General features: G+C 41.1%; 1 protein-coding gene across 5 annotated transcripts in view; it reads left to right on the top strand.

Moving 5' to 3' along the window:
* LOC124166367 (probable phospholipid-transporting ATPase IM) overlaps nucleotides 1–27,779 on the top strand; it is a 567,585-nt gene that overhangs the window by 169,702 nt on the left and 370,104 nt on the right. For 4 of the 5 annotated variants that reach the window (XM_046543855.1, XM_046543854.1, XM_046543858.1 and 1 more), the window contains exon 2: nucleotides 18,564–19,020. In XM_046543855.1, the coding sequence (XP_046399811.1) occupies nucleotides 18,858–19,020 (163 nt within the window). In that variant the 5' untranslated portion in view covers nucleotides 18,564–18,857. Of the gene's footprint in view, nucleotides 1–18,563; nucleotides 19,021–22,637; nucleotides 22,868–27,779 lie in introns of those variants that run through there. The other variant, XM_046543857.1, reaches the window with a different exon arrangement.

The following is a 27,779-nucleotide window of genomic DNA, read 5'->3' as shown; positions in this document are numbered from 1 at the left end:
CGTCACAGGGACCTAGTTTCTATACGAGAAGATAGGAGTCATACGTCGTCTGAGGTTACCAATGCATGCATGAGGCGCAGAGCTCAGGGAAACATGTCTTAACAATCACTTATTAAAACTGGCTAAGGTTGAAAAGTTTTCCTCGTTTGATAAGTTATTAATAATCCTTATTTAAGCCAAGCGCTACCAGCCAGCAGGGTACTAGGCTAGCCGCTAGCAGCCTGCGTCGTATCAGCGCTAAGCCTCGCCTCAAGGTCACCTCGCAGGGCGGGAGGGGGAACCAGAAATACGTCACGCGGAGAGACTTCCCGACATTCATACTTAAGCGTCGCGTTTTCGCGCGCTTGAAAATTTTCACTTTTCATTTAATCGCGAAAAATAGATATCGTCATTTAAAAATCTAAAAGCGTGAAATACGTACTCCAGGAGTAATAATCTTTCGATTTAGGCAATAAAAAAATAATAGGAAACCACCCTATTTTAACCGTTCCCATTCTGGTTTCGAAAATGCTTATTACGTGACATGAGGGCGAGTCCCATGGCTCATAAATGTTAAAATGTGCTCGTTGAATCATACTTTTGGACTAAACATGGCTTCACGAGTCTTTGAAAACACTTTTAAGCGCCTTTCAGATAAGAGGTCCTTGAGGAAAAAATGAAAGTCTTAAGACGTTGGAGCAGCTGTTTCCTCGCTCTACGCGGTGCGTATTTTCAATCAATGCGTTCATTTTTTTTCAAGGTCCTCCGCCGGACTCGACTCCGTAATGGGATCGCCGGATAACGCGTTGAATCGATATTTCTTCTTCCAATGTTCACACACAAAATTAAGTTCGTTAAAGGCGTTTACGCTTGAGGATATCTCTTAAAAATACAAAATTTTGTCCGAATTTATTCAGGACAATGTGCTTCATTGGTATCTATTTGTGAAATATTCAAAATGCTCTCACTCTATACGAACTAGGAGCTGTAAGTACCTAGTTATTTTTCCACATCACTGCGTTTCGGCTGTGGTCGGGAAAACCGAATCCCGTGTGTAAAGAAGAATATAGAGCCAAACGATTTGATAATCATGGAGAAAATTCCTTTAAAGAGTATAAAGAAATAGACTTTATGGTTTTTGAAATATAAGGATATGAGATGGTAAAAGCTACTGAATACCTATTACTGAGAAGCTGATACGTTATGTCGTTTCTACTTTTGATGATTTAGTGATCCTGAATTCTTCGTAAGGTCCTTCAGTTCCATTTCATGTGAACCTTTTCTGAGTGCATTTCGAGATTGCCCTCAATTCACGCCTTATATCAGTGTATCAAGATAGTGAACTGGTCTGTTCAATAGGCATAACCAATGCTTTATTGGGATTTGACTCAATTACTCGTTTCTTGACCTCCCACGTGGGTTTGTTGTTGTGCTACCACCAGAACTTCAATTTTTGTAAAACGGAGTTGAAACATTAATGTGACCTTATGACTATCGAAATTCAAGGTGAACAAAGAGCAAACTTGACTAGTAGACTGCTATTTAGTTCCAATGGGGATCTAGGAATAATCTAGGAGGGCAACAATGTTATCCAGCGTACCAGATCCGATTCACACGATGCTTTACCTTCCATAAGACCATGGATAATGACTAATATATCGTACTGTCACTTGTGTAAAATGAAGTTGCATGTAATTCAAACCTTTAAGAACAAAATTAATTATTGCACTGTTTATTTTTAGCTTGCCAACCTCGGATACGGCCTTATTTATCCCCAAGCATTGTCACCTGAGTGTTTGATAGATTATTTTTCTTAAAATCCCTTCATATTTCTATGCACGATTTAAGTAAAAGTCTGGTAAAAGTAACTATTTGACATGAGGAATGGTCAACCTATTTTCAATTTCCCATTTCATTCTTGCTTTTGTAACTAAAATTTGTGTCGTTGTGACGATATCATCAGGAATTTCTTTCATTATACATACATTGATTTGCGTCTGTAATTCTCAGAATGACGCTAAAATTTTATGCCCGACAAGACTTGGTAGTAAATTTATAAATAGCAATACCAGCGTACCAATTCCTCGGTGTATTTTACGAGCACTTTTCTGCGCAGTGTCTGTATTCTTACTGGAAACAACATTCGCTCCCTTTCTTCGCTGTGAGAGGAAGTATAAATATGCACAGAAAACGCGCAGTAATCGCTACTCGGCTATCTCACGTGGCAGCAGAGGACTGGGGGAGGTGGGTGTTCTTTCTAACGCGCAGTTCTTCTGTTTTGTTTTGAGTCCTCTTCTTTCTGTGATTCTCGTCACTTTTATTTTCTCTGACGACGTGAAACATATTCTTCATTTACCGTCGTACCTTGTCAGACGTGAATACGAGAAGAAAATAGTATAAATGGACTGCAAAACAGAGTGATTTGAAATTTTATTCTTTCTTCGTACTGTCAAGGACAGCAACGGTGTCTCGAATTATGAAAGCTATGGCGTCTTAAACTAGGAAGACTCATTGCATGTTTTTCATTATTTTTCAATTGTTCCAACCTTGCATAGATTTTCTACAGGAATTACTTACGGTTGGCAAGCTTTGCATTTGCATGAATGTGGACGTATCTTTGATCACCCTCTGCCAAACACCGTAAAGGTAGCTACAAGGTATTATACTGTATAGATGTAAGTAATGAAAAAAAAGTATGCATTTCTTGTACTGCTTTAATAAACTTTATTTCTACATTCGACGTGTGCTCCGTATTTTGAAGCCTGTTAATTGAAATGAATTTTCTGGGTCTTCGTTGGACTTGGCAGAGATTCTGCAGTGTTTGTCGCCGAGTCAGTCATATTTTGCAGCAAGGGTAAGAGGGTAGTGACCATAGTGACAGTTCCTATCTTATCTTCGCTATCTTGAGATTGCAACTGCTAATAAGAGCCAGAATAAACACCCAGGAAGGATTGATTTTCTGTTTATTCATGACTTAACCTTTTCTCGTCCTTGACCATCTTGGACCGCACGTATTTTGTCGAAAGAAGTAAGATTTGTTCACCTTTACAATCTCCTTATTCAGGAGAAGGGAATTATGCTGCAGAAATAATGCCACTATGTATTTCAACGACTGATCGGTTTCACCAAGAATATCCAAGTTTGAACGTGCTTAGGTCTCCCTCCTATGATTTCGTTTTTCACTTCATTTTTATCACCCATCGTTTTACTTTCAAACTAATTATTTCCGGCTTCTCTTTGACTTCATTTTTTATTTTCATACTTTCACGAAATTGTGCATTTATTGATTATATAACTTGAGACTTTATTCAAGGCAGAGTGGAAGCTATGCAGAACTGTACTCGAAAAAATAGACATTGTCCACAGTTCAAAATTTTTATCGGGGAACCGGTCGCATTTATAACTTTTATAGAGGAATGATCCGATTATTTTCTAGTTCTTTCCTTTATTGATTTAATGATAACTACTCAAGGACGAATACTAGACAAATGGTTCATGCATTATAAGTATGGGTACTGTACCGTAGAATAATCTGGAAATGATAGGAACTTCCTGAAACATTATAGCTTGGAGATTTATGTAACTTAAATATAGAATATAATCAAAGTTTATCGGATGCCAGTTCACAAAAAAGCTGAGCCTCTTTGTGTGAAAGAACGGAAAAAATAAAAACAAAATTAATGACTTTTTTTTAGAGGATTTCAGTACTCGTTGTTGGTAACTCAAAGTAGTTTACTGAAATTCGAGAGTTATTGTCGAAAGATGTGAAAATATATTGAGGTTTTAGTCGGGTTAATCACCGTCAAAAGAGTCCTAGATTTATAATTTGCCTAAAAATTTCTATCTTATTATTTTCTGTCAGGTTTTTCAGTCCCTTTTCAGCACCTTAAAACGGCGTATCTCGGGCTTCCCACTTCCGTCTTAGGTAATCAGTTTGGAGCCGATTGCAAATCGTTCCGTGTGGATTCATGAAGTCTTCAATCCGTGAATAAATGAAGCTCTCCTATTTTTTTGGTCCCTCTACACATTTGTATTCTTATCTCCCTCCCATGTGTCTGTATCTGGGAATATTTTTAGCGGTGGAATTCATCCAGAGATTTGCCGAGCAGGGTCATGACGTCATTGTTTTCGATGACTTAATCGTAAAAAATAGCTTTATAAATATTTTTATGCCGGAGTGTTTCCACATTCGTGGAACAGCAGATTTTCTTTCGTCACAATTCCGCTTTTACGTTCTAATTCTTAGCTTCGTCTGACGTTTTATATAATGAATTTGTTATCGATTAAACATGCAATCCAGAGTGAGTAAGCGGTCAGATGTAACATTAATTCATGGGATTCCTGTTTCGCATTCATTCGCTTATGGAATACCTTGGACTATCATTATAAATTTCACTTCATATTATTTTACAAATGACTTACCTTGGTTGTGCGAAGTTGCATAGATGCAAGGGCGTACCCAGGATCAAAACTAGGGGGCAAGCCATTGTTATAGGTAAGATTTAAGCATGGAAAAGGTGAATGAAACCAACATTTTAAGGAAACTGTAACAGCTCTTTATTAGTTTTCAAAATTATTTGCTTGAAAAAATATTATTTTCCTTAAAGACATTTGCGATTTTTGCATCTTGGGGGGCAGCTGCCCCCTCCTTCCCCTCGCTGGGTACGCCCATGCACAGATGCACTTCTAATCATCTGCTTCGTTTTATCTAACCTGCGCTTTTTATTTTCCGTTCTTTTCTCCGTAATTTTTATGTTCGGGTACTTGAGAAAGTTGTTATTAGATAATTAAAACCCATAGATACAATTTTTTAAGGCACATATTTATACCAAGTTTCTCTGCTTGTAAATTTCCATTACTTCATATCTTCATGGAGAATAGGTGATGCCCATAGAACTTGATCGATATAGGACCTTTCATGTCATCACTGACTGCATTAATCATTGCATCATACCAATAAAATGAATCCTTTATGCTATCGCCGAATAAAATTTCAGGAAGAGTCTAGTCTTTAGATTTTCATTTCAGCTTCCTTCGCTGGAAATGCGTTTTTAAATATATCTCCCTCAATGCTGCGCCTGCAAGGTCTTCAATGCCAAACTGGGACGTAAGACTCAACGTGAGGGGCTTCTCTATGTACAAGGGAAAGCTGTGATTTCGCTCCTTTGTTCTACTTTCTCCTTCGATTATTATCCTCGTGAGTGAAGCCTGCGGTCACCGCCATATTTGCGAAAGATAGGCGAGATGCGTTGATGTCCACGCTTTAAGGGACGTGTGATGGAAATTTACGTGCGCAAGATATCGGGAAATCTATGCGTCCTCGTTCGGGTGACTGACGATGTGCCGATATGAGTTGGATCGCCTGTTACGTCTCGACGGTTTTTATAATCGATTTGCTAGATCAGATATGATTTTCAACATTCATCTACTTATTTTATTTATTTATTCCTGTATCACCGAAAAAAGAACCTATGGCCTTTTACATAGTGTATTTTCAACTTAATAACTAAACGCACACGAACATCCCTGCCCTTGATAGGGAAAAGCTACCCGTGCTGGACTTGAACCCGTGATTTCTTGTATGGCAGGCCAGGACTTTATCCCGCTGCCACTGAGGCTGACGGGGTACAGTACTTGAATTGATTATAATCAATTAATCAATAATTATTAATAGGAGTCATAAATTATTGAGAAGATTTGATTGGAAAAATATATGCCATAAAAGACACTTCAATGAACTTGTTATCTTGCGTATAAATTATTTCACGTACGGTTTTATTAACTAGTGCCGCAGTGTTTTTTTTAGGAATATCTCGGTGGTCATGTTTACTTCCGCTGAGAAACAAAATGACTTTTAATGCGAGGTTTCAGTGCTCCGAATCCGTGTGGCAAGTTTTGTCGCCGAATATAAAAAATTCTTCCATTTAACTGTCGCGCAGATGAATGCTTATGAATGGTACATATTTGCTCTGTAGTCTCGATGAATTTTAAGGCCCTCCCGGGCTAGGAAGTGCTTTTCTGATGAGATTTTCCCCCAAATTTGACAATTCATGATCTCGAGCGTACAGAGTAAGGCACGCCAAACGTATACTTGATGAGATTATTTTTCAAGTTCTTTAATAGGTAGTAATTGTTTTCAAGCTTCATGCATTGGTTTATATGACCTGTATCCAGAGAACTTTGAGCATTGGAGTGGCAATTTAAGAACCTCCGTCAAAGTACACGTTCCATGTGGAGTGCTCATTTTAACTACACATTTCAAGCATTGAAATAAATTCTTAAGGTTATTTTTAAGGTTAAGGTTAGGAGAGAAGCCTCATGAAAACCTTAATAAGAAGACGGAACAACCTTATAGGCCACATCTTGAGACATGATGGCCTGATGAAGACAATCGTCGAAGGACAAGTGGAAGGCAAGAATGGAAAAGGAAGACCCCGAACAAAATATATGGAACTAGTAAAGAGAGATGTGAAAGAGAGGAAATACGTAGGAGTGAAAAGATTAGCTGATAGGAGAACTGAGTGGAGAGCTGCGTCAAACCAATCCTAGGATTGTTGACCAGTGATGATGATGAAGGTTATTTTTACAACAAGTTAATATCAATTATCATTCTTAAGGCTTAAACTATTAGACTCCATTGCCTCTTGATAATGACCTGAAAATGTGGAAACCTGTAGATTTTTTTAGTATATGCTGTGTGTAATGCAACAAAGTTTATTTTTGATTCTATCATGTCACCATTCCACGATAATAACTCGCGAATCATTTATTTGCAGCAACGCAAGCCCTACCTGTACTCAAATGATTCTATAGGGAAATGGATACTACTTACGGTCATTGGAAAAGAGCAGATTCGCGAATGTGTGTGGGTTCAAGGTTAGCGTGAAAAACGTATAAAAAATGGTAACAGCTGGACCGGTTTTGAGACGAACTTTACTCGGACGCTTAGCATGGGCAAGATAGAGTATGTTTTGCGGGCAACCCGTGCAGTTTCTTCGTGGTCATTCGGAGAACTGGCCAAGGGGCTCAAAGGTGATGGACTGTTACTCAAAGACATGGAAGAAATGAGTTAGTTTTCCAAGCAACACAGTTTTCTCCTCTCGTGCAGTTAGGAAAGCTACAAAGTTTCTTTTTCTTCGCCGTACTATGTAAATTTCCCTCCACAAATTTCCGTCGACATTTAGTTATATTGTTAAAGGAAGACATATGGTTTCCTTACTTATTCCCTGATGGAGCATTCCGCCGTAGAAACTATGAGAGAACTTATTGTTAGTTTCAGCCATTTCCCTATATGCTATTCAAAGAAAAATGTGATAGTGGTGCATTTAAGTTCCATTATGTTAACTTTTGCGTGTTGGGATAGTGAGAATAACTATCAATTCAAATAACTGTGGAGTCTAAGAGCACTTAGTAGTAAAAATTCAGTTGTGACGTTATTAAAACAATAATGAGTTATTTTACGGACCAAATCAAGAAATTTGAAGCTATAATAAGGTACAGTAAAAGGCCCAAATTCCCAGTTATTAATTCATATCGTGATTCATTCTTCAGATTTATTTGGATTGGTGAGGTTAGAGCTCAACCCGAACTAAACCAAAGGCGAATGAAATCCTAAAAATTACATGGGTGTTTATGATCGTTCATTCTTAATTGTTGCAAATTCTCCGTCGTAATATGTCACATTTGTGCTGTTTTCGGGGCAAGTGGATTAAAAAATAATAAAAGATGAGATGGAAGCACAAGGATAGGTCTGAGCGGTGAGGGTTAGATGCCGCGGAAATATTTATTTTCTTCTTTATTTTCCTCATTTCTGAAGGGGCCCAGGCTCCCCCCCCCCCCCCCCCCCCGTTTACGCATAACTGACACTCCGGCGTGAATCCATAATCTTGATTCACTTTCCGGAGAGTCGCGGAAATAACATGCTGACGGAATATTTCTCGCATGGGTGCGGAGGTTGGCCGCTACGCAATCGTCTGCTGCGCGAAGGCCGTTCGTCACCGTTCCTCTACCCCTCCTCCTCCTCAGCCCACATGCGCCAGCGGCGGTCTGCGAATCGGAAAATCCCTCCTTTCCTTCTGATTCCTCATGCGCTCGGTCTCAAGTCGACGACCCACCACGGAGTTCCGCGTGCAAGCGGACTTCAGGCGACTTGTTTCGAAAAGCCACCGCCAAGCGGCGCATCCTGTCGGGGGCCGCGAGTTCAGCGGTCGTCCTCACTCGCCGTATGATCCAGTTCCCATGGCGTTCGTTAGATGTCGCCGGCGTCCTCGTTCGTACTGTTTCAAACCCTCTCGACCTCGCTCGGTGGTGGTCAGCTGGTCAGCTGTTTTTTAAGCTGCCGACTGCAGTGATCTTGCTGCCCAAGGCCGTTGCGAGCGGGCGTTGAGGGTTTAGAATCACATCGAAATTCAAAGCCCTGCGTATAACTATAAAAATTGCATGTTGATATAGAAGGTAGTTGTACTTTTCCGTAATTGTTTAATACGTACGACGCGATTCGGCTCGCAGAGCTATCATGTGGAACAAGGCACCGCAGTAAGAACATCGCATTTATACATTAGAGGATTTTTACAAGTTTGAGGAAAGGGGTGCGAAACAGATGTGCAGTGGGGAGGGTTGCTGTCTTTACTCCCATCATGGACTTGTAGCCTTCAAATCTCAATACGGCCTACTCCCATTCATTCCCTATGTAAATCGTATTCTATTCCTCCCCCTCCACCGCCAATCAAGCATTCTTCCATCTAGCAAGGTTTTTAACATCCCCTCCCCGCTCAGTACTCGCCCAATCCAAACATATCCATCTTCGCCGTATATCACCTAAAACATTTCTCTCCCCGCCCACCATGTCCAGCACTTCGTCATTCCACCTTCTATCCGTCCACCTCCCCCATTCTCCATTCGCACCCTCATCTATAACTCTTCTCGACAAAATTGTACCCCACTCGGTAAATCTTTGGTCGAATTCCACTTCTAAATCTTCCACTGTAGAGAAGGGTGCGTAATTATGGGTTAAGGGAAATCAATCGTCACTCGGTCTAATTGAGTGATGTTTTCCTTTTTACAGCTTTGCTTTTATGCAGTCGTTTATGTGGGCTCAGTTTCGTAAACGAAATAAAATTGATAAAGAACTATATTTTTAAACTGAGACATATAAATTGTTGTTACTTTAATTCGTCTCATTTTCTCTCTTATTGATTTCTCACCTGTGATCCAAAGTGATCCGTGATCTTATCAGCGATGAATCTGTGCAATGCACGGTGTGCATGCCATCCTCGCGTAGATAATGTTATTTTCGGTTGCTCACCTTCGATATATTATCACTTGAGATAGAACTTGTGAATATGACAGTGATATGATTTGGGTTGCAGCTTGATGTGATGACACCGCTATCAATTGACCTTAGAGCGTCTTACTCATGAAATTTCTGAATAGCGGTGATGCAGCTTATTTTATCTACGACTATAAAAAACTCAATTGTACAGGGATATTTTAAAACTTTTATCGTAAATTTACAGGGTTGATTAGTGAGTATGTATGAAATTTGATACCATTTCCCGCTTGAATTGGGATTGAGTTTACCTGGACGAGTTTTATATGCATAACTATTCTTCTTTTATTTATAGAAAAATATATTCCTCCCTTATTTTTTGTATGGTAATGAAAATACGCATGTATTGTACCCGTGTCTTATTCACAAAAGTTTAAATCTCATAATTGATTTATGCCTTAGCCCTTTGCGGTCCATCGTCGAGGCTAGCTCGACAGGTCTGGTGCAAGCATCGGTTCCAACGTCAAGTCGAGCTAAACATCACAAGGTTATATAAGGGGATTATACAAGGGCAATGTTTCAAGAGATATCACACATAGATAATTTTTAAATAATAAACGCTTTAATTGAACGTATAGCATAATATTACAGTCATTGGCAGTTTAGTTTAAACAGCAAAATAAAACATTTTAAAGGCACTAATGAATCCTGTCGATTATTCCTTTATTTTCTAAAAATTAATTTGTAACAGACTATTTGAATTGAAAAAAATGGAACGCACAGGGATAAACATTGGGGAGTCTATATAGGGTAGTTTCCTTCATCAAAGAAACCGAAAGGCATTGATTGCGATTTGTTACCCACAATTACTGTATTCATAATATACAAATTATTTCGTTTAAGAAATACCGGTTTAGACGAATGGCAGTGGTCCATTTTTATCCTCATTTGAAAAGGGCCAGATTGGCGCTCATGCGATGCCACTCCACGTTAACGTCACAGGGACCTAGTTTCTATAGGAGAAGATAGGAGTTATACATCGTCTGAGATTACCAATGCATGCATGAGGCGCAGAGCTCAGGGAAACATGTCTTAATAATCACATATTAAAACTGGCTAAGGTCGGAAAGTTTTCTTCGTTTGATAAGGTATTAATAAACCTTTTTTAAGCCAAGCGCTACCATACAGCAAGGTACTCAGCTACCCTCTAGCATCCTGCGTCCTATCAGCGCTCAGAGCCTCGATCAAGGTCACCTCACAAGGCGGGAGGGGGAACCAGAAATACGTCTCACGGAGACATTTCCTTACCCGTCGCGTTTTCGCGCGCTTGAAAATTTTCACTTTTCATTTAATCGCGAAAAATAGATATCGTCATTTAAAAATCTAAAAGCGTGAAATACGTACTCCAGGAGTAATAATCTTCCGATATATATATATATATATATAAAAAAATAATAGGAAACCACCCTATTGCAAGACTTTTTTTATCATATTCAAAAGTCATTTTCGACTTTTTAAAAATCTAGACGTACAGGTCATCTATTATTTCATATATAATGATATGAATAAATGTACAGTATACACTGGTTGGACAACGTCTTGCTGATTTTGCTGGTGATGTGTAAATCTTATATGCGCTTGGTACACTGTACATGCGTACAAGCAATTTAGTATAACCATGTCATGATGGTAATTCTTATCCATTTCATTGGATAGAAAGTTTCCTGCGTAAACGAATCTCATACTAAGGTTATGGATATGAGAAATTTCATCTCGTTCTAACTTTGATTATTTGCTTGTAGTATTTCATTATTCGCATCATTTCTATCTAGACTTCAAATGCAACTTCCTCATGCCTCATCAAATGTCTCTCCAACGACCTTTTTTACGCTCTTTTTCTTCTCATTAGCAGAATCCTCTATATTATTTCTACTCTATAGATACCTTTTTCTCAACTTATACGCAACCAAACTCTACAAATGAGGTACCAAAATGCACAGAATTTATCAGAGAACATGCAACGGCATATCTTACTTCCTAAATATTGCCATTGTTTCCTAAAATTGGTTTTTAAAAATTAAAATAATTATCGATTCCGGCAAGATTGTCCTCATCCCAAGAATACAGTTAACGCCGTCGGCTCCCACCATGCCTTTTAATTTTACTCGCAGACAATTTCCCATAAAGGTTTCCTATGCGATGACTATTAACAAGGCTCAGGGTCAGACTTTGCAAAGAGCTGGCTTATTCCTACCTGACCCTGTATTCTCTCATGGCCAACTTTATGTAGCATTCTCTAGGGTAAGATCTTTTCAAAATGTTTTTGTAAATATTAAGGAAAACGCTGAACAAGTATTAACAGAGGATAGTGTAATTACTTCCAATGTTGTGTTTAAAGAGGTCCTCTGACCTCAAGTTGTACGTGAACATTGCAATTAAATTTGTACATAAGAACCTGCCTTTTTCTTCCACATTTTAAAATTAGAAACGCGCCTATCCCTCTGTGGACCTGCATTGAAAAGAGCGGGGAAAGCCCGCTGGGAGCGGGCGCATCACGCTCGTTCAGTTTTACTTTTAGTTAGTCCTGTGCCGTAGCTAATTATTTTCAGTGGCGTAAATCGTGTTAAATTTAGGGCAGTCAATACTTGGCTTCGGACCTTGAGTCAATAATATTTCTTACATCGACGCTTAAGGCTTTATGAACGGACCCTCATTGCGCGAGATAATGCGACACGATCGATTTTATGGGGAAATCAACGCTTACCAGCGCCAATTTTTTTTTGTTTCTTTTTATCGGTCGTGGAACACGGTGCATTTTTTCCGGTGGGGACTGGTGGCCTGGTTTCCCTTTGGCAGGGGAAACTAATGCACCCCTCAAAGTTGGGAGAAGATAAAAACATTGGTAGTTGATGCACGCAACGTGCCATTAAAGTGGGTCATGGTCATCGACGTGCCGTGACGGTATTCGTTGAAACGCGGCATCCATGAAGCGGAAATGAATTGGTTATGAAGGGACGATTAGACGTAGATGTTAACTACGACGTGAAGGTTCGTTTTCACGGGTTTCAACGTTTTCGATTTGATAGTGCTGCCGGTATTCTCCCCAAGTTGCTGGCGGCTGTGAAAAAATTCTCGAAATTATATATGAGTGGGTTGGAAGCCATGGGGTGCAAGTGATTTTTTTTTCAACAGAGTTAGGTAAAGTTAATTGTTAGAATAAATGCACAAAAACGTGGTTGCCAAGGGAAGCGAGTGAGTCTCTGTTCTGAACTGACATCCGGTGGAAAATCAAATGCACTACTAACAATAAGTATCTAATCGATTTCGTTAGTTTTCTATACCTAATTTCTGTACCTAACTCTGTTTAGAAAAATAAATCACTAGTACCCCTTGGCTTCCAACCCACTCATATCAGATCTCACGAATCATCCATTATGGAAGCGTTTGGCGTGGGGTGTCATACTAGGTAGGTACCTGTAATTATTTATGTGATGCTATTAAAGCTTTTATTTCGTGCTTTGACTCTTTCTGCTGATATTTTCGTGATAATCGGTAATGATAATTAAGATATATTGTTTTTAAGAGCGCCTGTCCTCATATGTGATTCTCTTTTACTTGATGGAGTTTATCCTGTGATTACACTATTTTTAGAGCCGTAAAAAATGTGATTTTTTGCTGACAATTCTGAAAGTTGGTTTCTTCGAGCCCACGTAATAAACCGCGAGCATTATGAAGATCTTTTCTCACCAGATCTCACATCTCTATCGGACTCAGATGAACGCTCAGACGTATGAAAGCTGTAGTATTCATAATTTAAATGTCCCGTAAATCTTTGTGTAGGAGGTTTAAGTTGCTGATTAATGAAGGAACCTAAATAATGTCCGGTGCAAAACATTAGTTTCTTACACGGAAGTCCCCAGTAACGCGAAAGTGTGTGCAATTATCAGGCTGCCGAACAGAAACCAATTGAGCTGCGATTTTGAAATGCCTGTTATAATGGAGCTCTCCTCCTAAACCGTTTTGACAAAAACTTTTTCAATATTTTTTAATTCTTTGAGTAAAGCAAACATTAAGTATTATTAACGACAGCAGCTTACTTGAGGGTTACAATCAGAAACTTCTAATTCCATTTTCATTGTGGTTTGTATCGGATATGAATGATTAGTCAACATATATTTGTATTTTATTGGCATGTGTTCGTGAGTGGGCCATTGTCTTAACCGTTGTTTTCGCATCTAATGGTCATGTTTCACCAAAGCCATCGTCCTCAGTTTTCTTGATTCATTACACCGATGTCATCTTTAACGTAGGTTCTATGATGCAGCCCGATTGCTTGCCTCCAAGTTTCCACGACTACTTGGTGACTGTTCATTTTCGTATGGTTTTTTTACTAACTGTGTTCCTCATCACGTTTTATGAGTCCATTACATAAATATCATGGGCGTAATAATCGTCAATTGTCAATTGTGGGCCGTATCATTTCTGGGATCAGTTTGGGTTAGTGGCGGATATTTTACATGGTATATCCAGAGAGCTATATTTGAAGTTCCTATCACATAGCATCTTAGCAGGGCAGACTGAAAAATCTCTGCCACCGCCATCTGATTAATCGTAAAACGCATTCCTAGAATCAAAGCGTATAATGTAAGTGGTAAACGGTTCATGGAACAATTCATTTGATACTATCCGAAAGACCATAGTCAGTGTTTATGTCATTTCCTCGTAATTGCAGTAGTTTCCGCGTAATTTCCTCGTAGGGTAAACATAATTCGGGACCGATAGCAGTAGTTGATGGCACGCCTGCAAATACCGTCCTTCAAGCGTCGTATTGCTGCGCAGAAAATGGTCATTAATATCTCCACATCCGTGTCGACATGTACGCTTATGTGCCTAGTTGCAGGTGGATCGCTATGATTTATCACCCAAGGGGTGGGACACATTTCGCCATCGTTACGGTTGCTGTTTATTAACCAGCAAAATGCCGTTATCCATTAAATGCTATTGAAAAGATGGAATCAGCCGCGCAATATTTTCCTTTCGCTTAAAGATATTGAACTGCTCCAATTCGGGCGTCCATTTAATGTATTTGGTGTTGAAGAAAGTCTTTGGATTTTTGCGCTTGTTTCATCCGTCATAAATAGCGGTGAATTTTCTATGGATGGTGGCTATATTAATCTGTTTATAGATACAATATTAAAATAATCACCTGCTAACTTATACTTATTTAAGGGGGTAGTTATGTTTGAAGTAAGTTTCATGATGAGATTTTTGTAAGTACGCTTGATTAGGAAAGAATGAAATATGGTGTAATATCATTTGATTCGGAAATATTACGATGATATGATCAAGTAGTTGGAAAAAATATGTGGAAAATTTCTCGACGAAATTTTTCGTGGAAGTAATGAATTGTTTAGCTTAACTTTTCGGGAAATATTTTATGTAAAATGTGTCTTTCCGTTCCTGATCCATCGCCAAGTTTTCGAATGATCGGAAGCGATACATCAAGCATTAAATCCTCTTCCCGGAAAGGAAAGTTGTTGACGTCACTGGCGATTCTGTCCTATGACTTTGGGTGATTAGTAATATCCCCTAATATCATCTACCCTGTGAGGAATTCGCATGTTGTGTCAGAAGGCTGAGGACATCTCGTACTGCACAGAGGTGGGAAATTTGGCCAGAGTTTTTGTTTTTCATGTGCGAGTTTATGGATGAGTTTTCGAGGATATATTGGGCGGGAACCTATTCTCTTACACAGCTTTTTACGAGTGTATGAATCAAACTGAATTTTCTATTCTAAGTGAAACACCCCATTGTTGCTGAATGCCAAATGAAGGAGAGACTTTGAATTCTAGCGGAACCTTGAGCCCGAATTTCACGCTTGTGAAACTCACAATCAGTTGTCACCTCTTTCCAGTGGCGAATCCAGGAAAGGGATAAGGGGAGGAGAGGCAGGCGGAAGGCCTGGAGGGTAACCTTCCAGCAGTAGTGGGGTCTGGGAGGTTACGAACGTTTTGAGAATTTCGAGACTTGTAACTACACTTTAAGGTTGTCTCATCACTAATTATCCGAAGAGTTTGGTTTTTAAACCAAATGTTTTTCATTTTCTGTAATTTTACAAAATGATGATATTATCTTGTCGTCAATCGCCACTGCCTCTATCTACTGCTCCGCTCCTCATAGGGTACAACGGATCTCTTTTTAATGCTTTAAATAATTGTTTGGATCATCGTAGAATTTTAAATTCCTCTATTTAATTCGTGTGGCTAATAGAGAAGTTTCTTTCATCACAGAAAGCGAAAGTCATTGATTGTGATTCGTTGCCCACCTTTAGTGTATTCATAATATACATATTATTTGGTTTTAGAAATCCCAGTTTAGACGAATGTTAATGGTCAATTTTAGCCTCATTTGAAAAAGGCACGATTGGCGCCCATGCGATGCCACTCCACGTGACGTCACATGCGCCCAGAGGCTATACGAGCAGTCAGAAGTTTTATATCGTCTGAGATTACCAATGAATGCATGAGGCACAGAGCTCAGGGAAACGTCTCTTAATAATCACCTATTAAAATTGCCTATGGTCGGAAAGTTTCCTTCGTTTGAAAGGGTATTTATAATCCTTATTAATAGCCAAGCGCTACCTGCTAGCAGGATACTGTGTAACGTGCTAGCAGCCTGCATCGTAGTGGCGCTCATACCCTCAAACCAAGGTAGCCTGACACGGCGACAGTTGGAACCAGAATGACGCGGGTTTTCCCCAGCATATAGCTTTCCCCGTCCTTGGCCGTCACGTTCTCGCGCGCTTGAAAATTTTCACTTTTCACATAATCTCAAAAAATAGATATCGTAGGTAATTTAAAAATCTAGAAGCGTGAAATACGTTCTCCAGAAGTAATATTCTTTCGATTTTTTATTATTTATTATTAGTATTCTACCGATTAAGGTAGGTTTTCATGGAGTATTCAAGAAGTGAGATGGGAGCCTACCTTTCCTTCCAGCACTACCTTCTTTAATTCACTGTAAGGCCTACTCTCTTTCAATCTATCTAAAAATCCTATTCTTTTCCTTCCCCTCCCTCGTTTCCCTAACATTCTACCCTCTAACACCATTTTCAACATCCCCTCCCCTCTAAGTACTCGCTCCATCCATACCTTCTGTCTCCTCCGTATCTCATGTAAAAGCTGCCTCTCCTCGCCCACAATGTCCAGCACTTCGCCGTTCCTTTTCCTCTCCGTCCATTTCACCCTCTCCATTCTTCTCCATACTCACATCTCAAATGCCTCCAATCTTCTCTCGTCTTCTTTCCTCAGTGTCACGTTTCCCCACCGTAGAGAGCTACACTCCAGATCAAACTCTTCACTAACCTTTTCTTTAAACTCTTACACAACGATCCTCTCAGAAGCTCCTTCCTGTTCATGAATGCCTCCTTCGCTAATGCGATTCTCTTCCTTATGTCCCTACTACTGTATCCGTTTTCCTCTAACGTACTGCCTAAATAGTTGTATTGCTCAACCTGCTCAAGTTTTTCACCGCCCACCTTATCTTGAGTCTCACATTCCTCGCTCGTGATGCTTTACAAAACCGCATTACCTTAGTTTTCTTATGATTAATCCTCATCTCATACTCCTCGCAACGCTCGCATAACGCATCCACTAGAGCCTGAAGCCCCCTCGCTGACTGGCTGATCAACGCCTGGTCATCCGCGAATCTCACTGATTTGAACATCATTCCTCCCACTTTTATCCCAGCTTCTAACTCATCCCACGCTTCCCTTACCATCTCTTCAGCGTACACGTTAAAGAGCCGCGGTGATAAAGGACAGCCTTGCCTCACACCTCGGCCAATGCTTACCCACCCAGATTCTCCGTCCGCTACCCTCACTTGCGCAGTCTGGGCCATATACAGGTTACGTATCAGTCGTCTATCCCTCCAATCTACACCTATTCTCTTCAGAATATCCATTAACTTTACCCAGTTTACCCCATCAAAGGCTTTCTCAAAATCCTGAAACACGCATATACGCCCTGGTCATATTCTAGGTTCCTCTCCACGAGGGACCTCATTATTGCTATTGCATCACGAGTTGACTTCCCTTTTCTGAAACCAAACTGATCTTCGCCCAAATACTCGTTTGCCCTCGCCTCCATTCGTCTGTTCAATATCCTCAGCACCACTTTCGCCGTATGCGATATTAGGGTGATAGTCCCATAATCTCCGCATTCCACAGCTTTCTTCTTTTTCGGAAGCAGAATTAAAACCGTCTTCACGAAATCCTCCGGCCAACATCCCTCCTCATAGATCCTGCGCACTAGTTCGAAAAACCTTTTCTTACCTTCCATCCCTAGATTCTTCAGAAGCTCACACGGTATATTGTCCACGCCTACTGCTTTCCCAGCCTTCATATCACGGAGTGCTCTCTCTATTTCCGAATCTAATATCTCCGGCCCAAGATTATCCTCCTCCACTGCACATTCTTCCTCTAGAGTCAATCTCTCTGGTCTGTTCATTCTGTCATACAGGTCCTCCACGTATTCCTTCCATCTACCTTTTACCTCTTCTCGCTCGGTTAGTATCCTCCCATCTTTAGCCTTAATTTTAGCCATGGCTTGTCCTCCTTTGCCGCCCGATAGCGACTTCACTTTGGCGTACAACGCGCCTATTTCTCCATCCTTCTGGAACTTTTCCATTTCCTCACACTGTCTTTTCCACCAAGCCTCCCTTGATCTCTTTGTTTCACGCCGTAATCGATTATTAATTTGTCTATACATTATTTTGCCCTGTTCTGTGCCCACGTCCTTCCACTTCCTCCTCTCCTCCATTTCCCTTATCATGTTCACCGTTATCCACGGCTTCTTTATCCTTCTACTGTCAGCGTAACCAATTGACTTCTCCGCCGCTTTGACTATTCCCGTTTTAATATTATCCCATCTTTCTTCAACAGTCTTGGTGCTGTCAATGTCCCGCATACTAATGTCCACTAGTTCCTGATATTCTCTCCTCATACTCCCCTTCAGGGCTTCTACGTTCCATTTCTTCGCCTTCTTAACTCTTATAAGTCTTTTGAATCTTACGTTGCATTTCATGAGCACTAGATTGTGGTCCGAATCCGCATCCGCTACAGGGAAGCTGAGCGAGTTTTTCACACTATTCCTAAACCTCTGTCTTACCATAATGTAGTCTATTTGAAATCTCCCCACATCCCCTGGACTTTTCCATGTTTACCTTTCTTTCGATTTAGGTAATAAAAAAAATAATAAGAAACCACCCTATTGTTCAAGTACATGTGACTGACATTGATCTGTCTTCTCTTCCGTAGCCGCGGTGCCTGATCGCCGGTGCTGATGTGGCCCATGGAACGTTTCCCCGGTCGCACGCTGCCCAGAGAGCCTGAGCCGCCGCCGCCGCCTCCCCCGCACCCCGGGAGCGGCACGCAGCACCACCACTGTACCCCACACACCCTAGCATCCCTCCGCCCACCCGCACCCGCCAAAACGACGACGAGGAGACGTCCACCCGCGACCACGGCGACACCCGCCGCGGCGGCGTCAGCTCTCGCAACTAAAATCATCGTCGTCGTCTCCCCTCGCGAGGACATAATCAAGCGGTGGCCATGGTGAGGACTCTGCCCATCAGCAGCGACGCCCCGCCGCGGTCAGCCGGGGGAGCGGAGGACTCCAGGAGCAGCCGCAGCGGGAGCCGTCGAGACGAAGTGCCCACCTCCCCCAGGCCGTCCCTCGGAGAATCCTTCAGGAGGTCTTTCCGCCACAATATACGTGAGTACCCCTCAAGACGTACTTCCTTTATGACCCTCTTGGAAAAATTAATATCTAAAGCTAACATAAAAATTGGAAGAAGCAATATTTTTTCATAATAAAGGGATACCGTAATGAAGAAAGAAATCGTGCTTTCCCGGCGAATGGAATTAGTGAAGAGTTCTCGGGATCGCCACCGGGTCAGAAACTCCGTATGTGCCGACGTTTCGATGTCCGACTCGGTCATCGTCCTCAAAGCCTCACAGACTCACATCCCTGAGGACGATGACGGAGTCGGACATCGAAACGTCGCGTCAGCAGATAGGGAGTTCCTAACCCGGTGTCGATCCCGAGAACTCTTCACTGGGTACCGTAATGTTCGCCAATTTTTCTTATAATGGACGGAGAAAAATTATGCCACGAAATGTTAATCCTGGGCATCTAATGCCACCAATGAGAAACCAAGTGGGTTCTTTCAGGGTTACAACCGCCGGGGCCGGGACCCGGACTACAACTGATACGCCCGCACTCCCGGTGAAGGGTGTGGATGGGAAGGAACAAGGAAATAGGAGCCGCCGCGATAGGAGCCCGACGACGCCTCTGTGATAGGGATAGGGATGTAAGGGAGGGACGGGGAATACCCTCGCCGCTGTAGAGGCGACCAGGCCCACTACCAGCGCAACCATGATTTGATATTTCTAAAGAAAGGAAAGATTTTCCTATGAGGAAGAAAAATCGTTCGGCTATCCGTAGATAAATGCTAGCCGTAGCTAATGCCAGTAGGAACCAGGACTACTAATGATGTTTAGATCAAAAACTTACCATTTTTATATCACCGAAACTTTGACTCAAGCGCTCCGATTGGCGGAGAGGTTGCCGGATGCCCTAGACAGCTAATGACTTCGAATATTCTGTCTGCGGGAAATCGCGATTCATCCCAGGCATCCGACAACAGGAAAAACTCGTGGCCAATCGGAGCGCTTGGCTCGAAGTTTCTGTTGTTTAATGGTGGTGCGTTTTCGTCCTATACATCATTTTATTAGTAAAATTAGACATTGTAATATTTCCATTGAGCTTTATTATGACACTACGCGTTTCGTCGTTACAAACAACATTATCAAGTGTTTATAACGACGAAACGCGTAGTGTCATAATAAACTCAGTGTATTGCAAAAACAAATATTGCAATGTCTAAATTTACTAGTATTAAGAACTTCAATATCGTGCTTCACATCATACAAGATTCTATACAGCATTAGTAATTTCCCAACTGACATCAGCTGCCCGGGATTAAAACTTTTGTGGCACAATTTTTTTCCACCCTGTATTTCCGAGTATGAAAAAGAAGAGACCCATACATTTCCGGTTTCCAATCCGTCGCCTGTTTCTCGAAATATTTTTAACGATAAATTGACGGCCTGAATCCCATGGCCGATAAGTTGATGATTCGACTCATGCCGAGCGCTTCACCGCGTCTAAGCTACTTCTCAGATACGCGCACCTTTCTCGCGTAGTTCGTTGATGCATGCATGTAGTCTTATGAGCGAGTCCATCCTACAACAAAATTTTCTAGGCGAGCTGATGAGCCGAAACTTGAATGGGTTCACCAACCCATGGAAAGTTTGTGGCAACTTTAGCGTTTTTTTAGTCTATAAGTGTAGGGGGTAAGCAAAATGATTAATATTTTTTTCGTTGTAATTTATGTATCCCTTACGTGTACCGAATTATTTTCAATAAAATTACGCTATAAAACACAACGCACACATCGTTTTCTCTCACACGTTTTCGGATTGACTTCTGGCACCATAAGCCATACGTCTACGGAGGCCTCCTGCGGTTGAAGCACTTGAATGATTTCTTGAATACTCAAATGGTCACATTAGTACTCTTTTATCTGCATTGAACACCCAGCCGAATACATTAGTAACAAAGTACGTAGGAATTTCCACTTATTACTATGATTATGACTGCGACTTGCCACTTTTAAAACATTTGAATATTGGTGTCACGACCACAGACCAATGGGCGCCGCAACAGGAAATGAACCAATGAAGATAACGGCAGGAAAATTCTTCACAGTGGTTCATATTCTTATCATATCTTGGTTTGCGATTAATTCTATCTCTAGATAGCTAATGATGGCCACAAAATTTATTTAAAATTATTTCCGGGAACCGCAAATGAGGAAACAGAGGAGTAGTGTTTAACACGAAGAGCTCTCATACCAATCCCGGTGGGTAAAAAGGTCCTGCAATGTGAATTTTGTTGAGAAATTTTCTCCATTCTATCCGCGGGAGATGTTTCTTTTAATCAGAATAGCTTTTAATCGGCGCGAGTCGAGGAGAAAGGAACTCCTTCGTGAGGACGGGTTCGCCAGGAATTAAAAATTTCTTTTGATATGTCAATTTCGGGATTTTGGAAACGCCCGCGCCGGGACTTCGAAATTTTGAACTTCTGGGATCGCCGGCCATAAATGGAAGATTTGTGAAGAAAAGCAAGCCGAAAATGTGTTTTCATACAGTAGTGAAGAGCATGCAATATAAACATATCTCATGATATTACAATAAGAGTCTTACCTTTTTGATTCAAGGGTTGCTTACACTTACAAATCCATTCTTAGATATTATTAAATATATTATTCTTATTGTATATAAAGGCTGGCGGCAGTAACACGCCGTGTGCTTCAAATATCTTGCTTTACTAGCTTGGGGTCAGGATCTATTTTTCTTCCTGCAATTACCGTTAATCTGCAAGTTACTCTTATGGCCTTTTTCTACGCCTTTTATAAAACTTGCTTCGTCTGTTTGTTTGTTTGTTTCATTGATGGAGTTGGTCACTACCCATTGCCATTGAAGTTTAGCACCCTTGCTTACTTATGATCGCTTTACAATATTCATTAATGAGGCATTTGCAATTTCGCTCAATATTTCTCTGATTAATTAACTAAGTTTCCACGTGGAAAAATTTTTTGAATTCACTCATTATATGGCGTTAGTTATAAATTTTTTGGTAGAATATTCTTTAGCAACTCTGGTTTTATCGACAACATTATTTACCGCTAAAAAGTAGAAAATAAAATTTAAAAAAATACTCTTTTTTACAAAAATCGATACGATAGTTGGCCGAAGTAGTAGTGTGAATGTATGTCTTGACAATAGTTACCCTAGTTCCGAACGTTGCCACTTTACGATGGTTAGGCGCCGGGAGACCGGAAAAGGAAGCGACAAGAGAAAGACGAAAAGTTCGTGAAGCTCCCTTCGCTTTAATTTTTTTTTTCTTGGATTTGTCCTAGGAAGGTAGAATATGGGCGGAAGAAAAGTTATTCGTTAAATACCCTTTGAACACAGTAATATTTTGACCCTGCAAACCTCAACAGCCTTGCCAACCGTCAATTTCTCAGCAGCACAGGTTTTAACCATCGTTGCGTGAATGCACGATAGTTCCAACGATTGCTGGAACAATCGTGATGTGAACGAGGCATATGTTCTGCGGCGTCAATTCGTTCAGGACGAGTCGAGTTAGATTGCGGAAGACTCTGGTTCCGCGGAGAGTTCCGCAGCCTTCCGTTTTCACCGATCTTGATAAAACGGCAAGCATGTGGAAAGGAAGTCAGTGCATAGGAACAAGGGTACCCTCTCAACGGGCGGTTTAGTCAGCGCTGGCTTGGCAAGGCCTGAGTTTCTTTCCTTCGTGTGCTAAGCATCTACAGTCTGCCGAGAACGACGTGACGAAGATACCTACTTGGGCTGCTGATGACCTGCACGTGCAGACTCGATGGCTTCCCGGCAAGACGTGGAATGGCTGGAGGGAATGTCGGATGGACTGTGGAACGCCAGCGATACCATACTGAACGGAAGCGTTGCGGTTGGTGAGTGACATTAATTTCCGTTGCATCTCCTTCAGGATAATTCGCTGCGATCCATAGTGTTGCCTTTTCCGGGTCTCACCGCGTAGTTCAAGCTTTATCCCGACGTTTCGCGACCCCTGCTGATCGCTTCTTCAGAGGTGATTAGGTTGATATCCCGGTGAGGGTTGAAATCTTCAAGTTGGAGTGAAGAAAGATTTATTGCTTTCCCGGCGAATAGACTTGGTAAAATGTTCTCGGGATCGCCACCGCGTCCAGAACTGCCGACGTTTCGACGTCCGACCTGGCTATCGTCCTCAGGGCTGTGAGTCTCGAGTGAGATTTTTGACTCTTTTGACACATTTGAGATGCCGACACGCCAGCCAATCAGAGCGCGCCGCTGATGGCAGCCAATCAGCAGTCACCTGACCACGAGAGTGACTGTATGTAAGCAAGGAAAAAATTCTCACTCGACACTAACAGCCCTGAGGACTCGGACATCGAAACGTCGGAAGTTATGCAGTTCCCCACCCGGTGGCGATCCCGAGAACATTTTACGAATTCAAGTTGGAGTGTTGGGTGTGGTAGGGGGAAGGTTGAGGAGGATAGTCTGTTCAAAACAGGCATCCAGGTGTTACTGAATCGGAGGCCGCCATCCCTGCTGAAAGTGCATTTCTGTTTTCGTATTTCTATCGCATTTTATTTTTATCGATCATGAACCGCGAAAGCTTCAATGAAGAGCATAGTGATGCCATCCATAGCTAACGAGTCGATTGTTGTGTAATCGTGAATGTGGTGACAACTTGTGATTCATCTCGGGAGGTTATTTTAATCCGACTTACTGTATAAAGGTATGCTTGCGCGATATATATTTATCAACCCGTGGAACATCGAGGCTGGGCAAATACTTGGATAGATGCGCGGTGTTAAGACCGTTTTACTCGGGGCACGTAATTGCGCTGGTCACCACTGCTTTAATTTCTCATTATTTGGTACAATTTCGCGAATGCACGAACGAAATTTAAACTGGTGCCTTCTCAGGTCCATGCATTCTCGCATGCGTTCTAGCAATTCACCGTATTACACGTCGCATTTTGACTGCGCCTTCGAACACACGTCAGATTATCCAATTACGTGCCCTGTGTAAAACGGCCTTTAGAACAGGGGCAATTTATGACATTCTGTCGTGCATTTTTGTAATTTTTGAGTGTTTTATAAAGTGCTATTTTAATTTGTACCTAACTTAGTTGGCCACATTTTGAGGCACAATGGCCTGATGAAGACAATCGTTGAAGGACAAGTGGAAGGGAAAAAGGGCAAGGGACGGCCCCGAATGAGTTATATAGGACAGGTTATAAAGTATGTAAAAGAGAATAAATATGTAGCTATGAAAATGTTGGCGGATAGGAGAGAGAAGTAGAGAGCTGCGTCAAACCAATCTTAGAAACGTTGACCAATTGCGATGACATTAAAAGGTTCGTCTCTTTCGTGTTAATCCATTCCAAATCCAATCCAAAGTCTTCCAGAAACCTTAACGAGAATACGGGACAACTTAGATGGTCACATTATGAGGCATGATGTCCTGATGAAAGCAATCTTAGAAGGACAGGTGGAAGGGAAGAAGGGCAAAGGACGGCCCCGAATGAGTTACATAGGACAGAGGGTTATAAAGGATATAAAATAGAAGAAATACGTCGCTATGAAAAGGTTAGCGGTAAGGAGAGAGGAATGGAGAGCTGCGTCAAACCAATCTTAGGATTGTTGACTAATGATGATGAATGTGTATGGACGCGTTTACCCGCGCGGGGAAATGCATCGCGAGAACAAGGCGGATCGTGGATTTTTGTGTGGGGCTGGTTGCAAGTTTTGGAAGAGGGTAATTGGAGTATTCGACACAATGAGGTGACCATCAGGAATAGTAGTGTTTTTGGGGAGGCTCTGGGTTAATATGCTAGTTAATTCTGCCTCTGGCCTGAGCGCATGTTGTTGTCCTGAGTGCTTGGCCTGTGTCCGGCAAACGAGCGCGTTTCTGATTGAGGCTAGGATATGCATGGTGTGGACTCATCCCGTGCCACAGGTGGCTTGCATGGTATCTCGTTAGATATACTTGAACATACACAATTTCGCTCAATTTGGCTGCGCAGTTAGGAAAAGCTGAGACGAACGTTGAAACCTCAACTTCAGCATTGCCATGGGATTTTGAAAGAGTTTGAAATTGAAATACTAATAAATCTGTGGTATGAAAACATGGCACCCTTACTCAGGCGTGAGAATTCAATTTAATGTATGAAAATTTTGAATCGGAATTATAAAAAAAAGGACAGGCGCTATCGTCGTAATCAGCCAATGAGGATCCTATGCTTGGTCTTACGCAAAATGCTCTGCGCATTAATTGGTCGTCTCCGCAGAGCCGTAAATCACTCATGTTTTTTTATATTCATTCTAATGCTGAATCGGCATCCATTGCCGCAACAACTTGTGGGGCGGGGAGGGGGGACAAGGAGGTTACTAAGGTGATACTTCCCCCCTCACATGATTCACATCCGCGACAGTCCCGTAGCAATCTTAGGATATAGTTCCCTTTTTAATTGACCCAGATCAATTTTTAAAACGTTTTCCACCTTCATCCTTGGTGACTTCGCTCTAATTTTGTTGGAAGCGCAAAATTTTATGAGAAGACTCTCTCGCTGCCAAGAGAGCTATAGCCATTACCGAGTTGTAGTCATCCTGGGACAAGACCTCTCACATAAACTGTTCAGAAAATGATTTGCCAAGACTGATGGCAACTCGTAAAATCTAAGTCTCTTTTAACGTAGCTCGTCACGGATTTGTTAATAATTTCATTTTTTATTTCGAATTTTATTTCAGGGCGAATATTTTCTGCTGATTCATTTCTTAACTTATGCTCCATTTTTTATACTTTAATAGATTCAAAGAGAAATGTTAATGTCAAAATTATATCTCAAGCTAATTCGCCGCTAATCATTTGCTTTGTTAAATTTACCCAAGTTGAGTTAGTAAGTTAGAATTCCCTCTTCCAATTGACCCACTTGGTATTAATAATGACGAGACAAAGGATTTGTTGATTATGAGAACGACGCCTTAGAATCGGAATGCAACCGTGTCAAAAGCGAATCATTGAAGCGAATGGAGTATGACCTGATCATTAATGTGGCCAAATATATCCCCTTCGATATTCATTCGCTCTTCATGTCTTTATAGAATTGAATTTTTGAAACGGGAGGTGAAATGAGTACGCATGAAATTCTCTTAATACTCTTGTTTATAGCATGGTCCCAAAATGGAGGTAATATTTTGAAATGCGAGCAATAGTTTTCATACTATTGAAATAGGGTAGTTTCCTTCCTATTTAAAAATAGTTTTTAAATAGGAAAGAAAATTTAGTTTAAAAATACCTAAGTTCGGAAAGTTTCCTTCGTTTAATAAGGTATTAATAACCCTTATTTAGGGCTACCAGCTAGCATGGTACTCTGCTACCTGCTAGCATGCTGCGTCGTATCAGTGCTCAGAGCCTCGCCCCAAGGTCACCTCACTTGCGGCAGCGGGAACCAGAACGACGTCACACGGAGTTTTCCCGGCATTCATACTTACCCGTCGCGTTTTCGCGCGCTTGAAAACTTTCACTTTTCATTTAATCGCGAAAAATATATATCGTCATTTAAAAATCTAAATGCGCGAAATACGTACTCCAGGAGTAATAATCTCTCGATTTAGGCAATAAAAAAATAATAGGAAACCACCCTATTGCTATAAAAGTGAGAACTTCATGAGGATATGATATCCATATCACTTCCAACAAGATACACAATCATAGTTGAGATCTAAGAAGCATAACAATGTTGATTGTTACATTAAGATGGATGGATTAATCATTTCTTCTGGGCTCATTTTAATTGAGATGGTAACACTCAGATTTTTACTTCCCAAGCTTCATGGATAAAAGTTTTGGAATGAAATATAAAAATACACCGTTAATTTTAACAGAATCCAAATATAAACGGAAGTAGTGCAGCTTTCCACGACTCTTTATCTGGATGAATTCTTCGTTTCTGTCCTACATCAATATTTATCAATTTGTTCATTGTGCGTCACCATTCATTGTGTTATCATGACAATTCATCTTCCTTACCATTGTCATTTAAGGAGGTCGTGCTGAGGTCTGAAAGTTTTCTTCGTTTGATAAGGTATTATTAATACTTATTTAAGCTAAGCGCTACCAGCTAGCAGGGTACTCTGCTACCTGCTAGCAGCCTGCATTGCAGCGGCGCACACATCCTCGCCCCAAGGTCACCTCACTTTGCGGCAGCGGCAACCAGAATGATGTCACACGGGCTTTTCCCAGCATTCATACTTAGCCGTCGCGTTTTCGCGCGCTTGAAATTTTTCACTTTTCATTTAATCGCGAAAAATAGATATCGTAATTTAAAAATCTAAAAAGGTGAAATTCGTACTCCAGGAGTTATAATCTTTCGATTTAGGCAATAAAAAATAGTAGGAAACAGCCCTATTCTTTCCATGCCGTCATATTATCAGTTAACCCTTTTCTATTTCCCACCTAGGCATCATAGATTCACTCTTTCCAATCCCCTCTATTGTTCCCTTAGAAATTTTTTCCCATCGCTTGCCGTCCTAGAACAATGGTGAAATAGAACGGGATCCGGGAAACGCGCGTATCACGTATGCTTTTCCGAGCGAGCAATTGAATTTGACCCCAGCACTTCAGTTGTAATCCTATTTTTTTTTCAGTCCGCCGTACTGCATAGGTATACTCCATTTAGGAGTGACTTTTGATCCTTCCGCTTTGGCGAGCACTTTGCTCTTATAACTTTCCTCCTCCTCCTCCCCTTCCCTCTACCCAATTCGATTCTCATATATGAGATTGCTTCCGTGTTCCCAGAACCAATATATATATCAT

Source organism: Ischnura elegans, chromosome 10 (genome assembly GCF_921293095.1).
Source record: "Ischnura elegans chromosome 10, ioIscEleg1.1, whole genome shotgun sequence".
Lineage (NCBI taxonomy): Eukaryota > Metazoa > Arthropoda > Insecta > Odonata > Coenagrionidae > Ischnura > Ischnura elegans.
Note: the sequence above shows the minus strand (reverse complement) of the source record. Positions and strands in the feature narration are given on the sequence as shown.